The 15,277-nt window shown below is 51.5% G+C and overlaps 7 protein-coding genes; 1 reads left to right on the plus strand and 6 right to left on the minus strand.

Annotated features, from left to right (window-relative positions):
* Positions 1-3,540: 3,540 nt before the first annotated feature.
* RCC_00006 (uncharacterized protein) lies at positions 3,541-4,281 on the minus strand (the record flags this gene model as incomplete). Its single annotated transcript, XM_023765161.1, has 1 exon — positions 3,541-4,281. The coding sequence occupies one exon, from the start codon at positions 4,279-4,281 to the stop codon at positions 3,541-3,543; it is 741 nt and encodes a 246-aa protein (XP_023620929.1).
* A 993-nt stretch (positions 4,282-5,274) lies between these two features.
* RCC_00007 (uncharacterized protein) lies at positions 5,275-5,982 on the minus strand (the record flags this gene model as incomplete). Its single annotated transcript, XM_023765162.1, has 1 exon — positions 5,275-5,982. The coding sequence occupies one exon, from the start codon at positions 5,980-5,982 to the stop codon at positions 5,275-5,277; it is 708 nt and encodes a 235-aa protein (XP_023620930.1).
* A 664-nt stretch (positions 5,983-6,646) lies between these two features.
* RCC_00008 (uncharacterized protein) lies at positions 6,647-6,958 on the minus strand (the record flags this gene model as incomplete). The annotated part of the gene is made up of 1 exon (XM_023765163.1): positions 6,647-6,958. One exon carries the CDS (start codon positions 6,956-6,958, stop codon positions 6,647-6,649), a length of 312 nt encoding a protein of 103 aa, XP_023620931.1.
* Positions 6,959-7,273: 315 nt separating this feature from the next.
* RCC_00009 (uncharacterized protein) lies at positions 7,274-7,583 on the minus strand (the record flags this gene model as incomplete). XM_023765164.1 has 2 exons in its annotated part: positions 7,274-7,424; positions 7,483-7,583. The coding sequence occupies 2 exons, from the start codon at positions 7,581-7,583 to the stop codon at positions 7,274-7,276; spliced, it is 252 nt and encodes an 83-aa protein (XP_023620932.1).
* A 744-nt stretch (positions 7,584-8,327) lies between these two features.
* Positions 8,328-10,550, minus strand: RCC_00010 (uncharacterized protein; the record flags this gene model as incomplete). The annotated part of the gene is made up of 1 exon (XM_023765165.1): positions 8,328-10,550. One exon carries the CDS (start codon positions 10,548-10,550, stop codon positions 8,328-8,330), a length of 2,223 nt encoding a protein of 740 aa, XP_023620933.1.
* Positions 10,551-10,834: 284 nt separating this feature from the next.
* Positions 10,835-12,700, plus strand: RCC_00011 (related to mannosyltransferase; the record flags this gene model as incomplete). The annotated part of the gene is made up of 1 exon (XM_023765166.1): positions 10,835-12,700. One exon carries the CDS (start codon positions 10,835-10,837, stop codon positions 12,698-12,700), a length of 1,866 nt encoding a protein of 621 aa, XP_023620934.1.
* Positions 12,701-13,455: 755 nt separating this feature from the next.
* Positions 13,456-15,203, minus strand: RCC_00012 (uncharacterized protein; the record flags this gene model as incomplete). XM_023765167.1 has 2 exons in its annotated part: positions 13,456-14,756; positions 14,834-15,203. The coding sequence occupies 2 exons, from the start codon at positions 15,201-15,203 to the stop codon at positions 13,456-13,458; spliced, it is 1,671 nt and encodes a 556-aa protein (XP_023620935.1).
* Positions 15,204-15,277: the final 74 nt, after the last annotated feature.

The raw sequence follows: 15,277 nt of genomic DNA on the forward strand, positions 1-15,277 counted from the left end.
TACAACCCTTCTACCCCCAACCGTTAAAACCACTAACACTACCTCACATACCACCCTCCTCCCAACCAACCTTCTAACCACAGCATCCATCCCAACAACCTTCACAACCTCAACCTCAACTTCAACAATTTCCAGCTCGAAAATATCCTCAAAAACATCCCCTTCATCATCATCATCATCTCCTACAACCACAGATTTTCCAGACTGGCCGAATTACACCAACTGCCAAGTCTGGAAATTCCACATCTCTCATAGGACTTGCTATRCCGCCACTTCAAAGGGAAGTCAAATCGGATAGATGGGTGATTGGGTATATTTTACTTCTGATTGTGGGTGTTGTTGCTTTTGGGTCGGGTGTTATTGGGGCGGTTAAGATGGTAGTTGGCTAATGAGTATGGATTATTAATGGTGGGAAGTTTTGTTGCTGAGGGGATGATGGGGAATGTAAGTTTTTGCTTTGAGCTCGAGGAGGATGTTACGGTGAGCGTTAATGGGAGGTCAGGCATAGATGAGGCTTGATGTTGTGTATGTAGAGATTGACAATGGGTGAATTCCAACTCACAATGTGCGTAATTGTCAGAGCTATCTGTATGAGGTTTCTTCCCAGCCATTGCCCGCCCCTTATCGGGACTCTCGTTGGTCTAGCAAGCGACTCTACTACTTGAGAGGCTTCTACCTTTCGACACAGAGGCTGTGTCGAGAACAGAGTCCTGAGAGCATTGGAAAGAGACTCAAAGACTCTTCATCCGATGAAGAATCGTTACATTGTAGCAAACGGAACGAACCTCCTTCTACAGTACATTAAACTAGGAAAAAACAAAGTGATCATCTAGATCACCAGATCTCCCGATCTTCGTCCCCGTGATTATTTCCCACGCAGTCACGCGGCTATATCTCCAACACAGCAGCGCCAATTCCCTACGCTCAACCGCCAACAACAACCACAAAAACGTCTCCTGAACAGAAGACGAAAAAAACAAATATCAAACAAGAAAATCCACCCTCAACCAATGCCATCAACCATATCATCCCTATCAAAACCAACAACCTTCAAAACCATAACCACCACCCCTAAATTCCACTCGCCTTCCCCTCTACAATTCTCACCCACTCTATCATCCCCCACAGCAATTCTCTCCACCACCACCTCATCTCACCCACTAAACATCCCCATCCTCTTCAACGAAAAAAAAGACTCCATCGACAGCAAAACACACGAAAATCTAGGAACCTCAGATAATTCCTCTCAAAAATAATGGCCTCCTTATGAGAAATGCCGCATTATAGCTTTCGGCCCTTCTAAGGGGGATTATTGCTATACTATCTATCTATCGAATTTCTCGGGCGGGACAGTTGGTTGGTATGATTTTTTGGGGGGGTTTTCTGGCTTTGTTTGTGGCTGGGGTTGTGGGAGGTGTTAGTAATTTTTATGCTAGGGGATGATGGGATTGAGGTGCAGCAGGCTCGAGGTGGAGGTTGGTTGGAGAGGGCCGTTGGGTGTTGTGATGTGATGGGGAATGGCTGGCGATGATTTTGTTGGTATTGACGTCGAGTTGGGAAATTTCTTACCGTGTTGTTGCGAGATATGCCGTCATATGGGTTGAGCATGGATTGGATTCATCATTATTTGCTACCATTTGTTTAGAGAACTCCATCTGTATAATTCCTTGTCTGACATCTTCACCCTACGCAGACATATCATGAGCATACGATTTCCATTAATCAACAGGCACTTGTAGCGATTACAAACGACGGCCCTYTCGGAGGTAATTAAAGACTTTTCGTGCTCGATTTCGGTTTGATAGGCCACAATCAGAATTTCATGGAGTTCGCGCACAACATATTACGATGCTGACATATTCGAGAAGCTCAACGTAAAAACCGGCGACGTAGTGCTGCAAGCTTGCCAAGAGCTTTTCGGTCGGGTCTTCACATGTGAAAGTGTGCATACGCTAAATCTCCTTTCAAAAAGGTGATGCTTCCTGGATAGACCTGCTGTCAATAGTTCAAGCGGTTCGATGTGGTCCATAGTTTTCGCTCCAGATGATGGATTTGGAGAGAAGTAACAGTAACACGCATGGACGTCGGAATCGAGAGATTTGACGTTGTATCATGAAGAGACGTAGCAGGGGAGACAAAGGATGTAGGGAGATGTTTGGACTACCAACCTGTGAGTTGATATGCGCTCGATTAACAGCCTTGCCTCTACTCTAGAACGATAAGATGAACTATGCATCAACTTATCATCAAGACTGATCAAGCTGATCGAGCACACTCAGCCTCGAAAACAAGACAACCATTCCCTCCCCATGGCTCATCAGATCCAGCCATTCATTCTCAACAGCATGTGAGTTCCTCGAAATCGCCATCATTTACACCAACCATCAAGCCTTGACACAAAGCTTCTTGTGCTTGGACCAATCTCCCTTTTGACAGTCCGTACCGCAATACTTCACGACACGACACTTGCCACACCGCATCAGCTTCCCATCATCTTCCTTACCGCAAGCCTTACATCCCAACTCGACTGGAAATCCAACTCCATCACAACCCTCCTGACAGCTCCACCATTCAGCGAACTTTTCAGGCGTCATACACGCGTGGAATGGTTCGTAAGTGTCAATCTCCGGGTCCGACAGAATGATGTCCGCCAAGGCACGCATCTCATCTTCAATGAAGCAAAACATTCCAATGAACTGCTCGAGTTCGAAGTCTGCACCATCAGCACGCCAGAAGGTGAAGTTTCCGGGCATGTCCATGACGATTGGGTGCTTATTTTGGGGACATTTCTTGACGGAAAAGTTGCGGAGAGCCTGATTCGTGGGGGAAATGGTGTGAGGTTTGTCGATTGCTCCATCCACCATGTCCTGCTGTTTGGTAGTCAATTCGGCCGTGGCGCAGTAGTAGAGTGGAAGTCCGAGGCGAGCTGTGGTGGGGAGTAGTCGTTTCGATGTCTTCTGGGACTCGTTGAGGTGGTCTTGTGGTAAGAGGAGGGGATAGCTGCATCCAGTGCTTTCCATGTCTAGAAGGCGACACGTAGCGATAATGGCTTTGCAGGCTGGCATCTTGTAGCGAGCGATCACTGAGTTCAAGTCAGCAAAATATGCGCGGCATCGAGGCGAGTGGCAGTGTGGCTCACGAGTCGGATCGAATAACGGCAGATCCCGTCGCACTGCTCAGGACAAGTGCGCGTACGGAGATGGGCAGCAGGGTTGCTAAGACGATGGAAGTCGGTGTCGAGGAGAGAAGAAGCTGAAGAAGTGTAGTTCCGTCGAGAACAAGATACAAACAAACAAAAACGATGACGGCACGGCGACTTCCGCCAAGGAACTCTCTACTACGAATCGAGCTTATTCATTCACATGCAAAAACCCAAAAATGGACAATTCTTCTSCCTTCGCCGTTCAAGCCCGTATGATAGTCACTGTGCATACTATTCTCTCTCCATTGACTGCTCATCCTTTTAAGGGATCCTCAAGCAGATATACTGGTCCCCCTTTGGCCGCCGCTCACTCATCCGATACAGTCCATGCATCCCTCTCAAGCCTTCGTACAGACCTTCTTATGTTCCCTCCAATCTTCCTTCTGGCACGCCTGGTTACAGTACTTCGCGATTTCGCACCTTCCACACCGCATGAAAGGGCCACTCGCATTTCCACATGCTTTGCAGGCGACGCAGACTGGACACTGCACATCCCTTGCCTCTTCGAGACTTCCGGCGCACGTATCCCAGAACTTCACAAATTCCTCCGGCTTCATATAGCGTTCGAAAAGCTCATAGTAGGTCTGCTTTGGCGGGAGTCCGGTCTGCTTCGACCGCTCCTCCACGTCCCGGATCATGCCGAAGAAAGTCTCAACGAATAACCAGATCATGTTGGCAACTCCGAGATGGAGCGGTTTGCCATCGACACGAGCAAGTAGGATGATGCCCTTCGTGCTCTCGCAATGCATAGTCATTGGGGAGGTCGAAGTCGTGGTGGCGGAGAGATGGTGCAATACCCCGTTTTCTGGCGTTGCTTCGAGATCGAGTCGAGTGATGAGAGCCTGCAGTATCGTTTCCTGCAGACATGGGTCTTCCAAGACGCAGAAATTGAGAGGTATGCCGATGCGGGCTGTGAGGTGTAGCAAACGGTCTGGCTTCATATCGGAGTTGGGTTCTTTTCGGAGAGGTATGAGGAAAGGGATTGCCATGGGCACGCCTTCAACTTTCTGATGGGTTTGAGGACCGCTCCAGATCAAGCCGCCGCGAGTGAGTACTTCCTTATCTGCCTTCGTGAGCATCTTGGATCGGACGGGAGACTGCATCAAGTYAGCAAGATTCGCTCGAGTTCCCAATCAACAGCCGCATAACTCACAAGTTCCGTTGGTGATGTTGTTCTTGGGCAGCAGAGATGCTGTGTGTGTGCTGTGATGAGGAGTCAAGGGTATGACTGTGATGTGGTGACGAGTGTCGCGGTGAAGTCGCGGACAAGACTAAGTCCACAAACGACAAACAACTTCAAATCCCTTCGTTGAGTGCAGGGATGAGAACCAGCTGCAAGACTCCTACCTTGCGGCGATGTGTTGCCAGAGACTCGTAGCGATGATCAAGCTCGAGATGTCGCTGATGTGAAGAAGATTGAATGCCGCGGTGGATCTTCTCAGCTTGAGTTGTTTTGATGACGTGGAAGAAGAAGAAGACGGAACCTTCGACGAGAAGCAAACAATCAAACAAAAAAAACAAGCCGCCAAGAACTTTGCCAAAATCTGGCTCAAGCTCACATTCACATGTCAAAAGCTTGACAGTAGCGAGCCTGACCTTGCGGATTACAGAATATACAACAATCGTGCAGAGACTGAGACAGGTCTTGATTAAGTAGATCAATGTAGTGCCATGCCGAATCGCATCTCTCCAAATCACAGCGAGTGGCGTGCACTTCAGGGACTTGGAACTTGGGCGGATCTTGACTTTGTAGATATGAGGACATGTTTAACGTGAATGCGGCGCAGTGTGGGCTATGAATTATGGATGGGATGGGTAAAAAGACCAAGAAAACAGCGATTGGATTTAATATTGGAGAATACTCTCCTACCTTAGAACAGGATATGTTCTTCACCCGCTCAATGGCTAGCTCAGGACAGCAGCCACCACCATGCATGCCYGACCTCCTTCCTGTCTGCAGTTTTCCTTCAGGCACTCCTCGATCAAGACTCATCCTCTTCCCTGCAGCTCATCCAATAGTGCTGCTGTATGATGTTCCCTAACAATTATTCTCATCCATTCTCAACACTCTCCTAATGCTTCGAACAAACCAGCTTGTGAGCACTCCAATGGAGCTTCTGACAATCCACACCACAATACTTCACCACCTCACACTTTCCACACCGCATCATCTTCCCCTCTTCAATCTTCCCACAAGCCTTGCAAGCCAGACTGACCGGACACTGCAACTTTCCCCTGGGAAAATCAGGACACTTCTTCTCATCCTCCCAGAACTTGATGAAATTCTCCGGCGTCATGTGAGCGTGAAAGGATTCATAGCTACGACTCAGGGACTCGGAGTCTGTAGCGTGCTGCTCCTTCGCCATAGAGTTCGTCATTGCTTCGTCAATGAACGCCCACATCGCATGCACGTCCTCGATATTCAGATAATCACCATCATCCATACGACCGAGCATGATGACAGGGTTTGGAAGTCCCGGAACGTCGTTGAAGGCAATGGTCTTGTCCACAGGAGATTTATTGATGGAGAGATGCTTCAATACGGCGTTGCAAGCGGTTCCAGCGAGGCCTGGATTCTCCTGGTGTTCCCGTATTTCTGGCTCCAAGCTAGTATCGAGAATCGCCTGGTTTCCGACGATGCCGAATCTGAGGGGTAGACCGAGACGAGCTGTCATGCGAAGGACTCTGGAGTGTTTGAGAGCCGTCTCCTTGCATCCTGGAGGAACAGTCATGGGCGAGAGGAAAGGTGTAAATCCTGATGGTTGAGATGCGCGATACATCCGCGGAGTACTAATGACGGTGAAGACGTGCCCGCCGTTGGAGGGAGGGAGCCGAGGGACTGGCTCTGGTCTCGGCGGCCATCTTGGAGCCTGTCTTGCTCAAGCTGCATCGATCAGCGAAAATGCGCGGTCATGTCGGCAGCAGCACTTACAAGTCTTGTTGCTTAATGATACAGCTACTCCCAGCAATGCGGTGCAATTCAAATTGTTGTGAAGATGTTTCTTGGAGGGAGAAAGTTGTGATTGTCGATGCAGTGAAGTGTAGGTAGCGAGCCGAACAAGCAAGGAAACGATAAACGGCGCAGCAGCAGCTTGCACTACCTCCTTCTCAGGCGCTCTTGTGTTTGTTCATTCCTTCCGTATATGTTGTGTTGTGCCTACTCTTCGAAAGTAGCAGGAGAGAATGAATCGTCATAGAGAAGAACACGGAATGGGTAAGTTTTAGAGAAAGTCCGATCCTCTCCTGGCACCTGCATTTCATCTCAGGGCCGTCAGCGCCTTGATCAGAGAAGGAATCGAATGTCGCTAGACACACTTCCCAACGACTCTCCCGGATAAGTCAACCACCTCGCCCTCCGATATCCCATCCAACGCAGCCAATTCTCCGCCATCACCTAGCACCCTCGCTCTCGACCTCATGCCCCCCTCACCTATCTCCGCCTTGCTACTTGTTACAAACCTGCTTGTGGACCTTCCAGTCTTTGACCTGGCATTCCCTATCACAGTACTTCACCACCTCGCACTTCCCGCATCGCGAGAAGGTGCCCTCTTCCTTCCCGCAAGCCTTACAGCCCAGCTTCACCGGACACTCCATACCATCATGCGCCATCTTGCAAATATCCGTGTCCCAAAACTCGACAAACTCCTCCGGTGTCATGCTAGCGCGGAAGCGAGCGACTTGTTTCCATGGTTCAGCAGCGTTAGGCAACGAATCGCCAATACTCGTTTTAAACTCGCCGTTGATGTAAGTCAACATGATAAGCAGTTGCGGGAAGGACAGATCCTCGCCGTCGACACGAGCGACGAAAAACGGTAGGTCTGTCGTGACCTTGAGCTGACTTATATTTCATGCCGCCGTTGAGCATGAATTTGATAGAGCACCACTTCAAAACGGGGTTCTCGGGCAAATCGATGAGTCCGAATGAGTCACGCTCAGCTCGCATCTCGGGCGTTGTGCCAAATTCCATGGCGTCTTCGCCTCCGAGATGAAGATTCAAAGGCAGGCCGAGGCGGGCTGTCAGGGAGAGTAGTTGGCTTCCCTCCCAGTTTGCTTCTTTAAGTTCTTTTGGCACTAATACACGCTCGACGTAGGCGACTGGATTTGCTCCATTTGCAGGCCATGCCAAAGAAGGACATCTGAGGATTTGGACGCTGCCCTCTGGGAAGACATTCGGATCGATCGCACCGTCGGCGCTGGCAGCCATCTTGCAGAGAGCAGGAGACTGCAGTGAGTCAGCAAGATTGCGCGACATCAAGATACATAGTAGCAGCGCGACTCACGGGTCTTGTTGATGATGTTGTCGTGCTATGATGAAGAGGATTGTCCGCAGCGCGAGATGTTGTTGTTGTTGTTGTAGTGAAGAAGATTTCAAATGGCGCATTTGAGAAAGAAGCAAACAAATGGCGCGGCAGATAGGCAGCAGCATCATGCCAAGACCTGTTCTCGAATTCAGGTCTTCCGTCTTTCACATGCTAGACGCTTGACCTCAATGAGTCAAGTTGATTGAAAATTTGGATTGAYTACCTGGGACTCTTACCACAGCTGCGCATGTGGGAGATCGTCAATAGGGGCAGTATCTTCAACTATCCTCTTTGTAAGGTACATTATGTGGACAGCATGGCAAGATGATGATGAATGTGTGTAGAAAGTGCGGCTTGGTGCAAGTACCTGACTGTGGTAGAGAAATTTCAAAGTCAAGGACTGGAAATGGAAAAAGGAAGACAGACAACCTGAAAAGCATTTGGTAGGATTCAGGCGTGAGCGATCTTTGAAGAATGCGAGGCGGCTTACGTGCTGCTGCTGCTGCTGCTGATTACCATGTGTAAGATGTACGAGGGAACCGTTGGTCGGAGCTTCGATAARGTAGAGGTGATGGATAAGGTGGTGACTTTCAAGCACACCTTACTTACGCTTGGTCTAATCTCCCTTCTGAGACTCCTCATCGCAATACTTTACCACATGACACTTTCCAGCTCACATCAGCTTCCCACCTTCCTTTTTCCTTGGAAAAAAGTCCTTTGTATAGCCAGCACTTCCGGTAAAAGCAGGCGTGGAGTATACTGAGGTATCGCTTCGTCTTACCTCCCCCCAAAGCAAAGCAATCCCCTTCCTGTCCTGCGTTTCATCAACCCGATGCATGAGGAGGAGGAGGAGGCGCACCACCCTGCAGATTCTTCAAAATCTCCGCCAGATTCGGCTGCTGTTGCTGCTGTTGAACTGCTCCTCCACCACCACCGCCCTGTTGCTGATGTCCCCAAGTCTCCGGTCCGGGGTACCCTGCATACCCTTGTGGCCCTCCCTGCGGATAACCTCCCACCGCAGCGGCATTACCACCATTCCAAGCTTGCTGCTGTCCTGCCTGGGCATATGATGCCTGCTGAGCTTGTTGAGCATATGCCTGCTGCTGTTGATGTTGTGGATGTTGTTGTTGGGCATGCTGAGGAAAGAAGGCGGGATTGATATATGCACCTCCAGGTGGCATTTGCTGCTGGGGAGGATACGTGACTGCAGGAGGAGCTTGTTGAGGTTGTCCGTATTGGAATTGATATCCTCCAAACTGATAGGTCTGCGCTTGTGGCTGCTGTTGCTGCGGGAGAGGAGGGGTTTCCAGTAAAGCACCCTGAGGAGCCGTCGGTTTGCTCGGAAGACCATGTGACACGGCCTGCTTTGGCTGTGCTGTGACAACAGAAGAAGAATTATGACGATCTGGAAAGGAATGTGCGTTGCCTCGGAATTGGTGGTTGTCGTTGTTTCCTCCTCTTCCTCTCCCTCCTCTGCCGCCGCCGCGATCTCCGCCTCGTCCACGATCACCACCTCTCCCTCTCCCGCCGCCTCGATCCCCACGTCCACGTCCCCGACCTTCTGCGCCTCCTCTTGAAGATGCYCCTCCTCTAGGAGCAGATTGTGGAGGAGGAACACCACCAGCCATCAGTTGGGCCAGATTCTCGGGCCTCTTCAACGGTTCGTAGAATTCCTGCGCGGGCTCTCCTGCTTCCACGTGGTCGTCATCATCATAACTCATGCCGCCTCCATATTGCTGCATGGGGGCATCTCCCTCGCGTGGTGGATATTGTCCAGAATCATGGCCGGGAGCGCCGAATGATCTCCCTCCTCGTCCTCTACCGCCCCTACCTCCCRCCGCACCACCACCTCTCGCGGCTTGCTTGGCTTGTTTCCTCGCTCTCTTGGCTTCCGCTTCCGCCTCATCGTCGGAGAATTCGGCCTCGTGGTCTGCGACTTCTTCATCGTGAATGTTGCTCGCGTCTGTACCTTTCAAGTTCCTCAAGGGTTGGGTGAAGACGAAGGTGCTGTGTTCATCGACATAGTAGACCTTTGTTCCGTGCTCCAGTCCCGCATCGGAGATTGCCTGGGAGTTTGTAAAGGCGATGCTGTAGAGCGGTTCTTGGACGCGGCCAAAGGTATCGGCCACAACGCCCAAGACCTCTCTCGCTTCATTACACAGCACACTTCCCGATTCCAGGACCTGGTATTCGCCGGGTGTGGCACCTTTGATCAAGGCCATGTTCTCCACCACGCGCTCCACATTCCCCAGCAACGTGATTTTGGTGGTGGGAGTGATTTCCACGTCCGGTTTGACGACGACGACGTCTTTGACCTCATTCGCCGTCCGGGGAGCATTGTCGGCGAGATTGCCTCCCTTCTTGGCCGCGCCTTCCTCCTCCTCCCCATCCCCACTCATGAGAATCTTTGCCAGAGCAGCGGGATCCAACATTTCATAATCCTCCTCACTGCCCTCATCGCTGGAAGAATCGTCGCTGGAGGATTCGGAGGAGGAGGATTCGGCGTCTGAGGAATCGAATTGCCATTCCGAGGCCTTGTCACCTTTTTGAGCAGCGGCAGCGGCGAGGAATTCGGGATCGTCGGCGGGTTTGACGCTATTCTGCGGGGCATCGATCATGAGGTGATCATCTGAGACGGGAGGATCGCGAGAGATTTGAGTCGTTTCCGAGAGGATTTTGTCCTCTGTCGCCTCGTGTGCTCCCTCGATCGCGTTCCCCTCTGCCACCAGATCCTCTCCCGTGGATATCGCCTCTGCAGGAATTCCATCTTCCGTTTCTGTTGTAGGAGGGGCAGGGTTGGGGTGAGAGTGTGGAGTTGGGGGAGCGAAACCAGTGCTGGGTGGTTCGGTGGCATCGCTGGTGGGTTGAGGAAGATCCGAGGAGATGGGAGCGTCGGTCGAGGAAGGTTCCGTCTCGGGCACCTTGGACTCTGCATGTTGATAAATGTCGTCCCAATCGTCCATGTCGGCCATTTTCTGCCCTTGCACGCGGGCGCGTTTCGTGGGGCGAGGACTGTCGGGCGCGTGTGCTGTAGGCGAATCGGACATGTAATGTTTGATGATGCTGATCAATGGATGGGGAATGCGGATGTTATAGAAGTGTGTTGCTGGACAATGTTCGTGGGTGTTCGAGGTCGAGAATGTTGTTCATGAGATTGATTCGTGAAATTTCTCGACCCGACCTCGCTCGCTCCCCACGTCATTTCATCTCACGCGTGCTGCATGGACAAGGGACAAAGTCCACGCGACAAGCATTGAAGCCACTTTGATTGCCATTTCATGCCACTTTCAACAAGAACATCGAGAACAACAACAACAACAACAACAACAACATGCCGCCCAAAGCAAAGAGCAAACCGGATCGAAGTCCCTCGCGATCCCCTCACCGTCCCACCAAAATGTCGGCAGCGATTCCCTTTCAGATGCCATCCAGCACCGCCTTCTACATCTTCCTGGCCAGTCATCTCCTCTCCGCCGTGTACTCCCCCATTCAAGACTGCGATGAGGTCTTTAACTACTGGGAACCCACGCRTTATCTCACCCACCAACACGCCTTTCAAACGTGGGAATATTCCCCCGACTTTGCCATTCGATCATGGACATATGCCGGAATCCATGCCGCCCTCACCAAATCCGCCTCCCTTCTCTCCCCATTCTCCAATTCCCCCAAAAAGCTGGAATTCTACCTCTTGCGCTCCACGCTGGCCGTCGTGTGCGCGGCGTGTGAAGCCCGCCTCTTCTCCAAACTGGCCGCCGTCCTCAACCCTCGCGTCGCCATCTTCTACCTGATCATCACCCTCACCTCCCCCGGAATGTACCATGCCAGCGTCGCCTACCTCCCCTCCTCCTTCGCCATGTACTTCACCCTGTTGGGCATCTCCGCCTTTGTGGACTGGAGGGGAGGTCTTCGCACCGCCCAGGGAATCTTCTGTTTCGGCACGGGAGCCGTCATCGGTTGGCCCTTTGCCGCCGCCCTCTCCCTCCCCTTTCTCTTCGAAGAGGCCCTCCTCGCCTACCTCTCCGATCTACAAGGAATCATCGACCTAGCTTGGCGAGTCGCAGATGGTCTCCTCCGACTGCTCCTCGTCCTCCTCGCTCAAATCTCCATCGACTCCTTCTTCTACAAGAAATTCGTCGTCGTCCCCTGGAACATCATCCACTACAACATCTTCTCCCCCAACGGTCCAGACCTCTACGGCACCGAACCCGCCTCCTTTTACCTCCTCAACCTCGCCCTCAACTTCCACCTCTGGCTCCCCCTCGCCCTCCTCTCCCTCCCGCTCCTCCTCCTCACCCACAAATTCCGTCGAAACACCTCCCCTCTCCGAACAAACTACCTCCGCGGAATCATCTTCACCCTCCCCGCTTACCTCTGGCTCACAATCTTCACCCTCCAACCCCACAAGGAAGAACGTTTCCTCTACCCAGCCTACCCCTCTCTCATCCTCAACGCCTCCATCTCCCTCCACCTCATCCTCTCCTACCTCGGATCCCTCTCCAAAATCCCCATCCCCATCCGCCTCACCATAATCCTAACCTTCCTCCTCACCACCCTCCTCCTCACCATTTCCCGCGTCCTCGGAACCTGGACCGCCTACTCCGCCCCTTTAACAATCTACAACCCCCTCCACAACACCACCCTCCTACCCAAGGGATCAGACACAACCCTCTGCCTAGGAAAAGAATGGTACCGTTTCCCCTCCCACTTCCTCCTCCCCACGGGCACAACGGCGAAATTCCTCCCCTCGGAATTCCACGGTCTCCTCCCCGGCGAATTCTCCCGCGCACCCTCCAACTCCGGTTTCGGCCAATTCCCAGGAACATGGCTYATTCCCTCGGGTATGAACGGCAACAACGAAGAAGACGTGGGCAAATACACTGATTTACGAGAATGTGATTTCCTCGTCGACTCCCAATTAATAAGTATGAAACCCACCGATCGAGAGCCCGATTATATTTCCAGTGCAGAGTGGGAGGAAATCTTGTGTGAGAAATTCCTTGATGCGGGTTCTACGTCGTTGATTGGAAGGTTGGGATGGTTGCCGGAGGAGGTTTTGAAGGTTATTCCTGGGGGGAGAGGGGAGAGGGTTTGGGGGAGGTATTGTTTGTTACGACGACGACAACGAGGGGGAATAAGGGATGGGGAAGGAGGGGTTGAGGGGTTGGGATTGAGGCCTGGGATCGAGACTTTGTTGTGAGGAATTGAATGGGATATTTGTATGTAAAGTGTAGGTGTAGGTGTATATTGAAATGGGAATGGGAAAGGCTATGGCTATAGTCCTAGGGAAGAGTTCCGCGGGTATCCTTCTTCTGTCTCCCTCTCTCTCTCTCGCTCTCAGGTATGGATTTGAATACACATAGGGTCCGGTATTAGGGTTCGTCGTTGGGGTTAGAGAGTACTTAGGGTTAGGGTTTATGTAGTGATATCGTTCCCACCTACCAGCCATAACAACTACTACAACGACGACGACGACGACGACGACGACATCCATGAAATAATACCTAGTAAATCTATACTACCTACCCGAATCTCTCTAGGAACAGCGTCGGAGTCGAAAGGCCTTTACCCAGGTCGAGGAGATGCTGTTTGTCATTCTCCATTCCCGATTCGATACATATATTGGAATTCGACTATGCCGTGCCATGCTGTGCTAGGTATTCTATGCTGTCTTCTCCTATAAAAGCAAGCAATTCGCACCCCTAAAATCATACATCCATCCTACTACCTACGAAATCATGTCGCTATTGACATTCATTACAAGGGAGAGACCTGATGAGAGAGAGTGTGTGTGAGAGAGAGTAGAAGGAAATGGAAGGGCAAGAAGATTGTGTCCCAGGAAGCACTTGCGGCGTGCATATCCCACGAACAGAAGAAAAGAAATGGAAAAAGGAACTACAATGATCAATCATAACTCATTCATTCAATCAATCACAACCACAACCACAATCACCATCAAACCCGACTCCTCAACCTCTCCTCCCCCTTCAACCGCCCCTTCTCCAAAACCTCCAACACCTTACCCTTCCTCCACTCACACCCCTCGGAAAATTCACACCACCGACACTTGACCGCATCCTCAATTTCCACCCCTCGAGGCTTCCTCTCCCCTCTCCACCACTTCATGACATCCTTGACGTAAATTTCCAATTCCTTCCCATCATACCCGAAACTCCTCGTCCCAAGCACTCTTCCCGTGTCACTTTTGCGGTATTCCGCGGTTAATAGATCCGAGATGTTGGAAGAGGAGATGTTGACGGAAATGGTTCGTGCGAATTCCGCTATCATGTGCGCCCATAAGGAAGATAGGGTCGTGTGGGCGAGAACTTCTTCGAGGGGATCCTGTTGTTGCTGCTGACTATTCTCCGGCGTGAAGAATTCGTCGTTCGCATCATTGGCTTCGTCGGAACGGTTGGTGGAGGAAGGTTGGGAAGAGAAATCTATACTCCCCATTGAAGCGATGAAAGTGTCGCTAAAGGGTTTGTTGGGATCGACATGGTAGCGTTCGAAGATTATCTCCGGGTCGACGGTATTGGCTGCGAGGTCTAGAAGCAGGCGGCGGTACATCATGAGTTGCATCTGTGTTTGCTTCATTTGAGCGGGTCGTGGGAGATTGGGCGTGTTACGGGTCTTGATATCCGTGAGGTAGAGCATGCGTGGTTTTCCATAGGTCGAGGTGATGCTAACGGCCGAGGATGGTGGTGGGAGGAAATCCGTGATAGAGCGCTGGTCAGCATCCTTCTTGTCCTTCTTACCAGCTTTCGCCGTCTCGAGCTTCTCAAGAATGCTCTGCTCCAATTCCTCGTCCGGACAAGTCTCCGTCACTTCATCAATGATACCAATCATGACTTCGCCCTCGACCAAACCCATGACCTCCAATTCCCTCGTCAAACCCGTGGCTCGTAACGTCCTCAATCCTTGAATGACATTCCACAACCTCAACCCAAACTTGTCCTCGTTTGTAGCAATCGCGACAGGCACCTCTGTATGCACCTCCATCTCCTTTTGCTTGTGAATCTTCGTGCCTTGCTTCATAGCCTTGGTAGTCGGCGTCTTTCCATAGTTGGTAAGATTATACCAAAACTTGACCTCACAATACCCCGGTCCCACCACATCCGTGACCGTCATGTTCTTCTTCCTCTTCGTCCTGCGGAATCGCTCAATCGGGGATCTCGTGTCTTCCTTGTCGGGTAATCGCCATGGGGAAGCTGGAGACTTGTCCGATGCTGCGTCTCCTTCAGCGTCGGGTCCAGGAGCTACAGATTGCTGGAGTCAGCGCGTCAGCTCAAGAGGATTGATTGAGAGGATTGTTTGAGAGGCTCAACCAACTCACACGTAAAGGAGACTCTATTCCTCTCATCATACTCGACTTCCACCGAAGACAGACGTTGCGCCCGCCGGCCACTCTCCAGCACATTCGCCTCATGCTCATCCCCATCATGTTGATCACCCGGCAGGCGCGCCAGACGCAGCGAATGGGTTTGCGCTTCCGGCTCGTCTGCAATTAATTCATTCTCCAAAACGACAATCTCCGGCACAGGTGAGTATTCGGTCTTGGTCAAATGTTCCACAATCGCCGAGTCCCAGTCGGATCCATAGTCGCTTTCGGTGGCGGCCAGTACGTCGATCTCGCTGCCGTATTCGTCGCTGTCGTCATGGATCATCGATTCTTCCGGCGCGAGAGTCGAGGGGAGTGAGGCCATTCTGCCATGACTAGGGTGGAATTGTAAATCAAGAGGTGAAGAATAAAGCTCCAGGCAGCGGGCGTGAAAGTGGC

This window comes from Ramularia collo-cygni, assembly GCF_900074925.1.
Source record: "Ramularia collo-cygni strain URUG2 genome assembly, contig: RCC_scaffold01, whole genome shotgun sequence".
Lineage (NCBI taxonomy): Eukaryota > Fungi > Ascomycota > Dothideomycetes > Mycosphaerellales > Mycosphaerellaceae > Ramularia > Ramularia collo-cygni.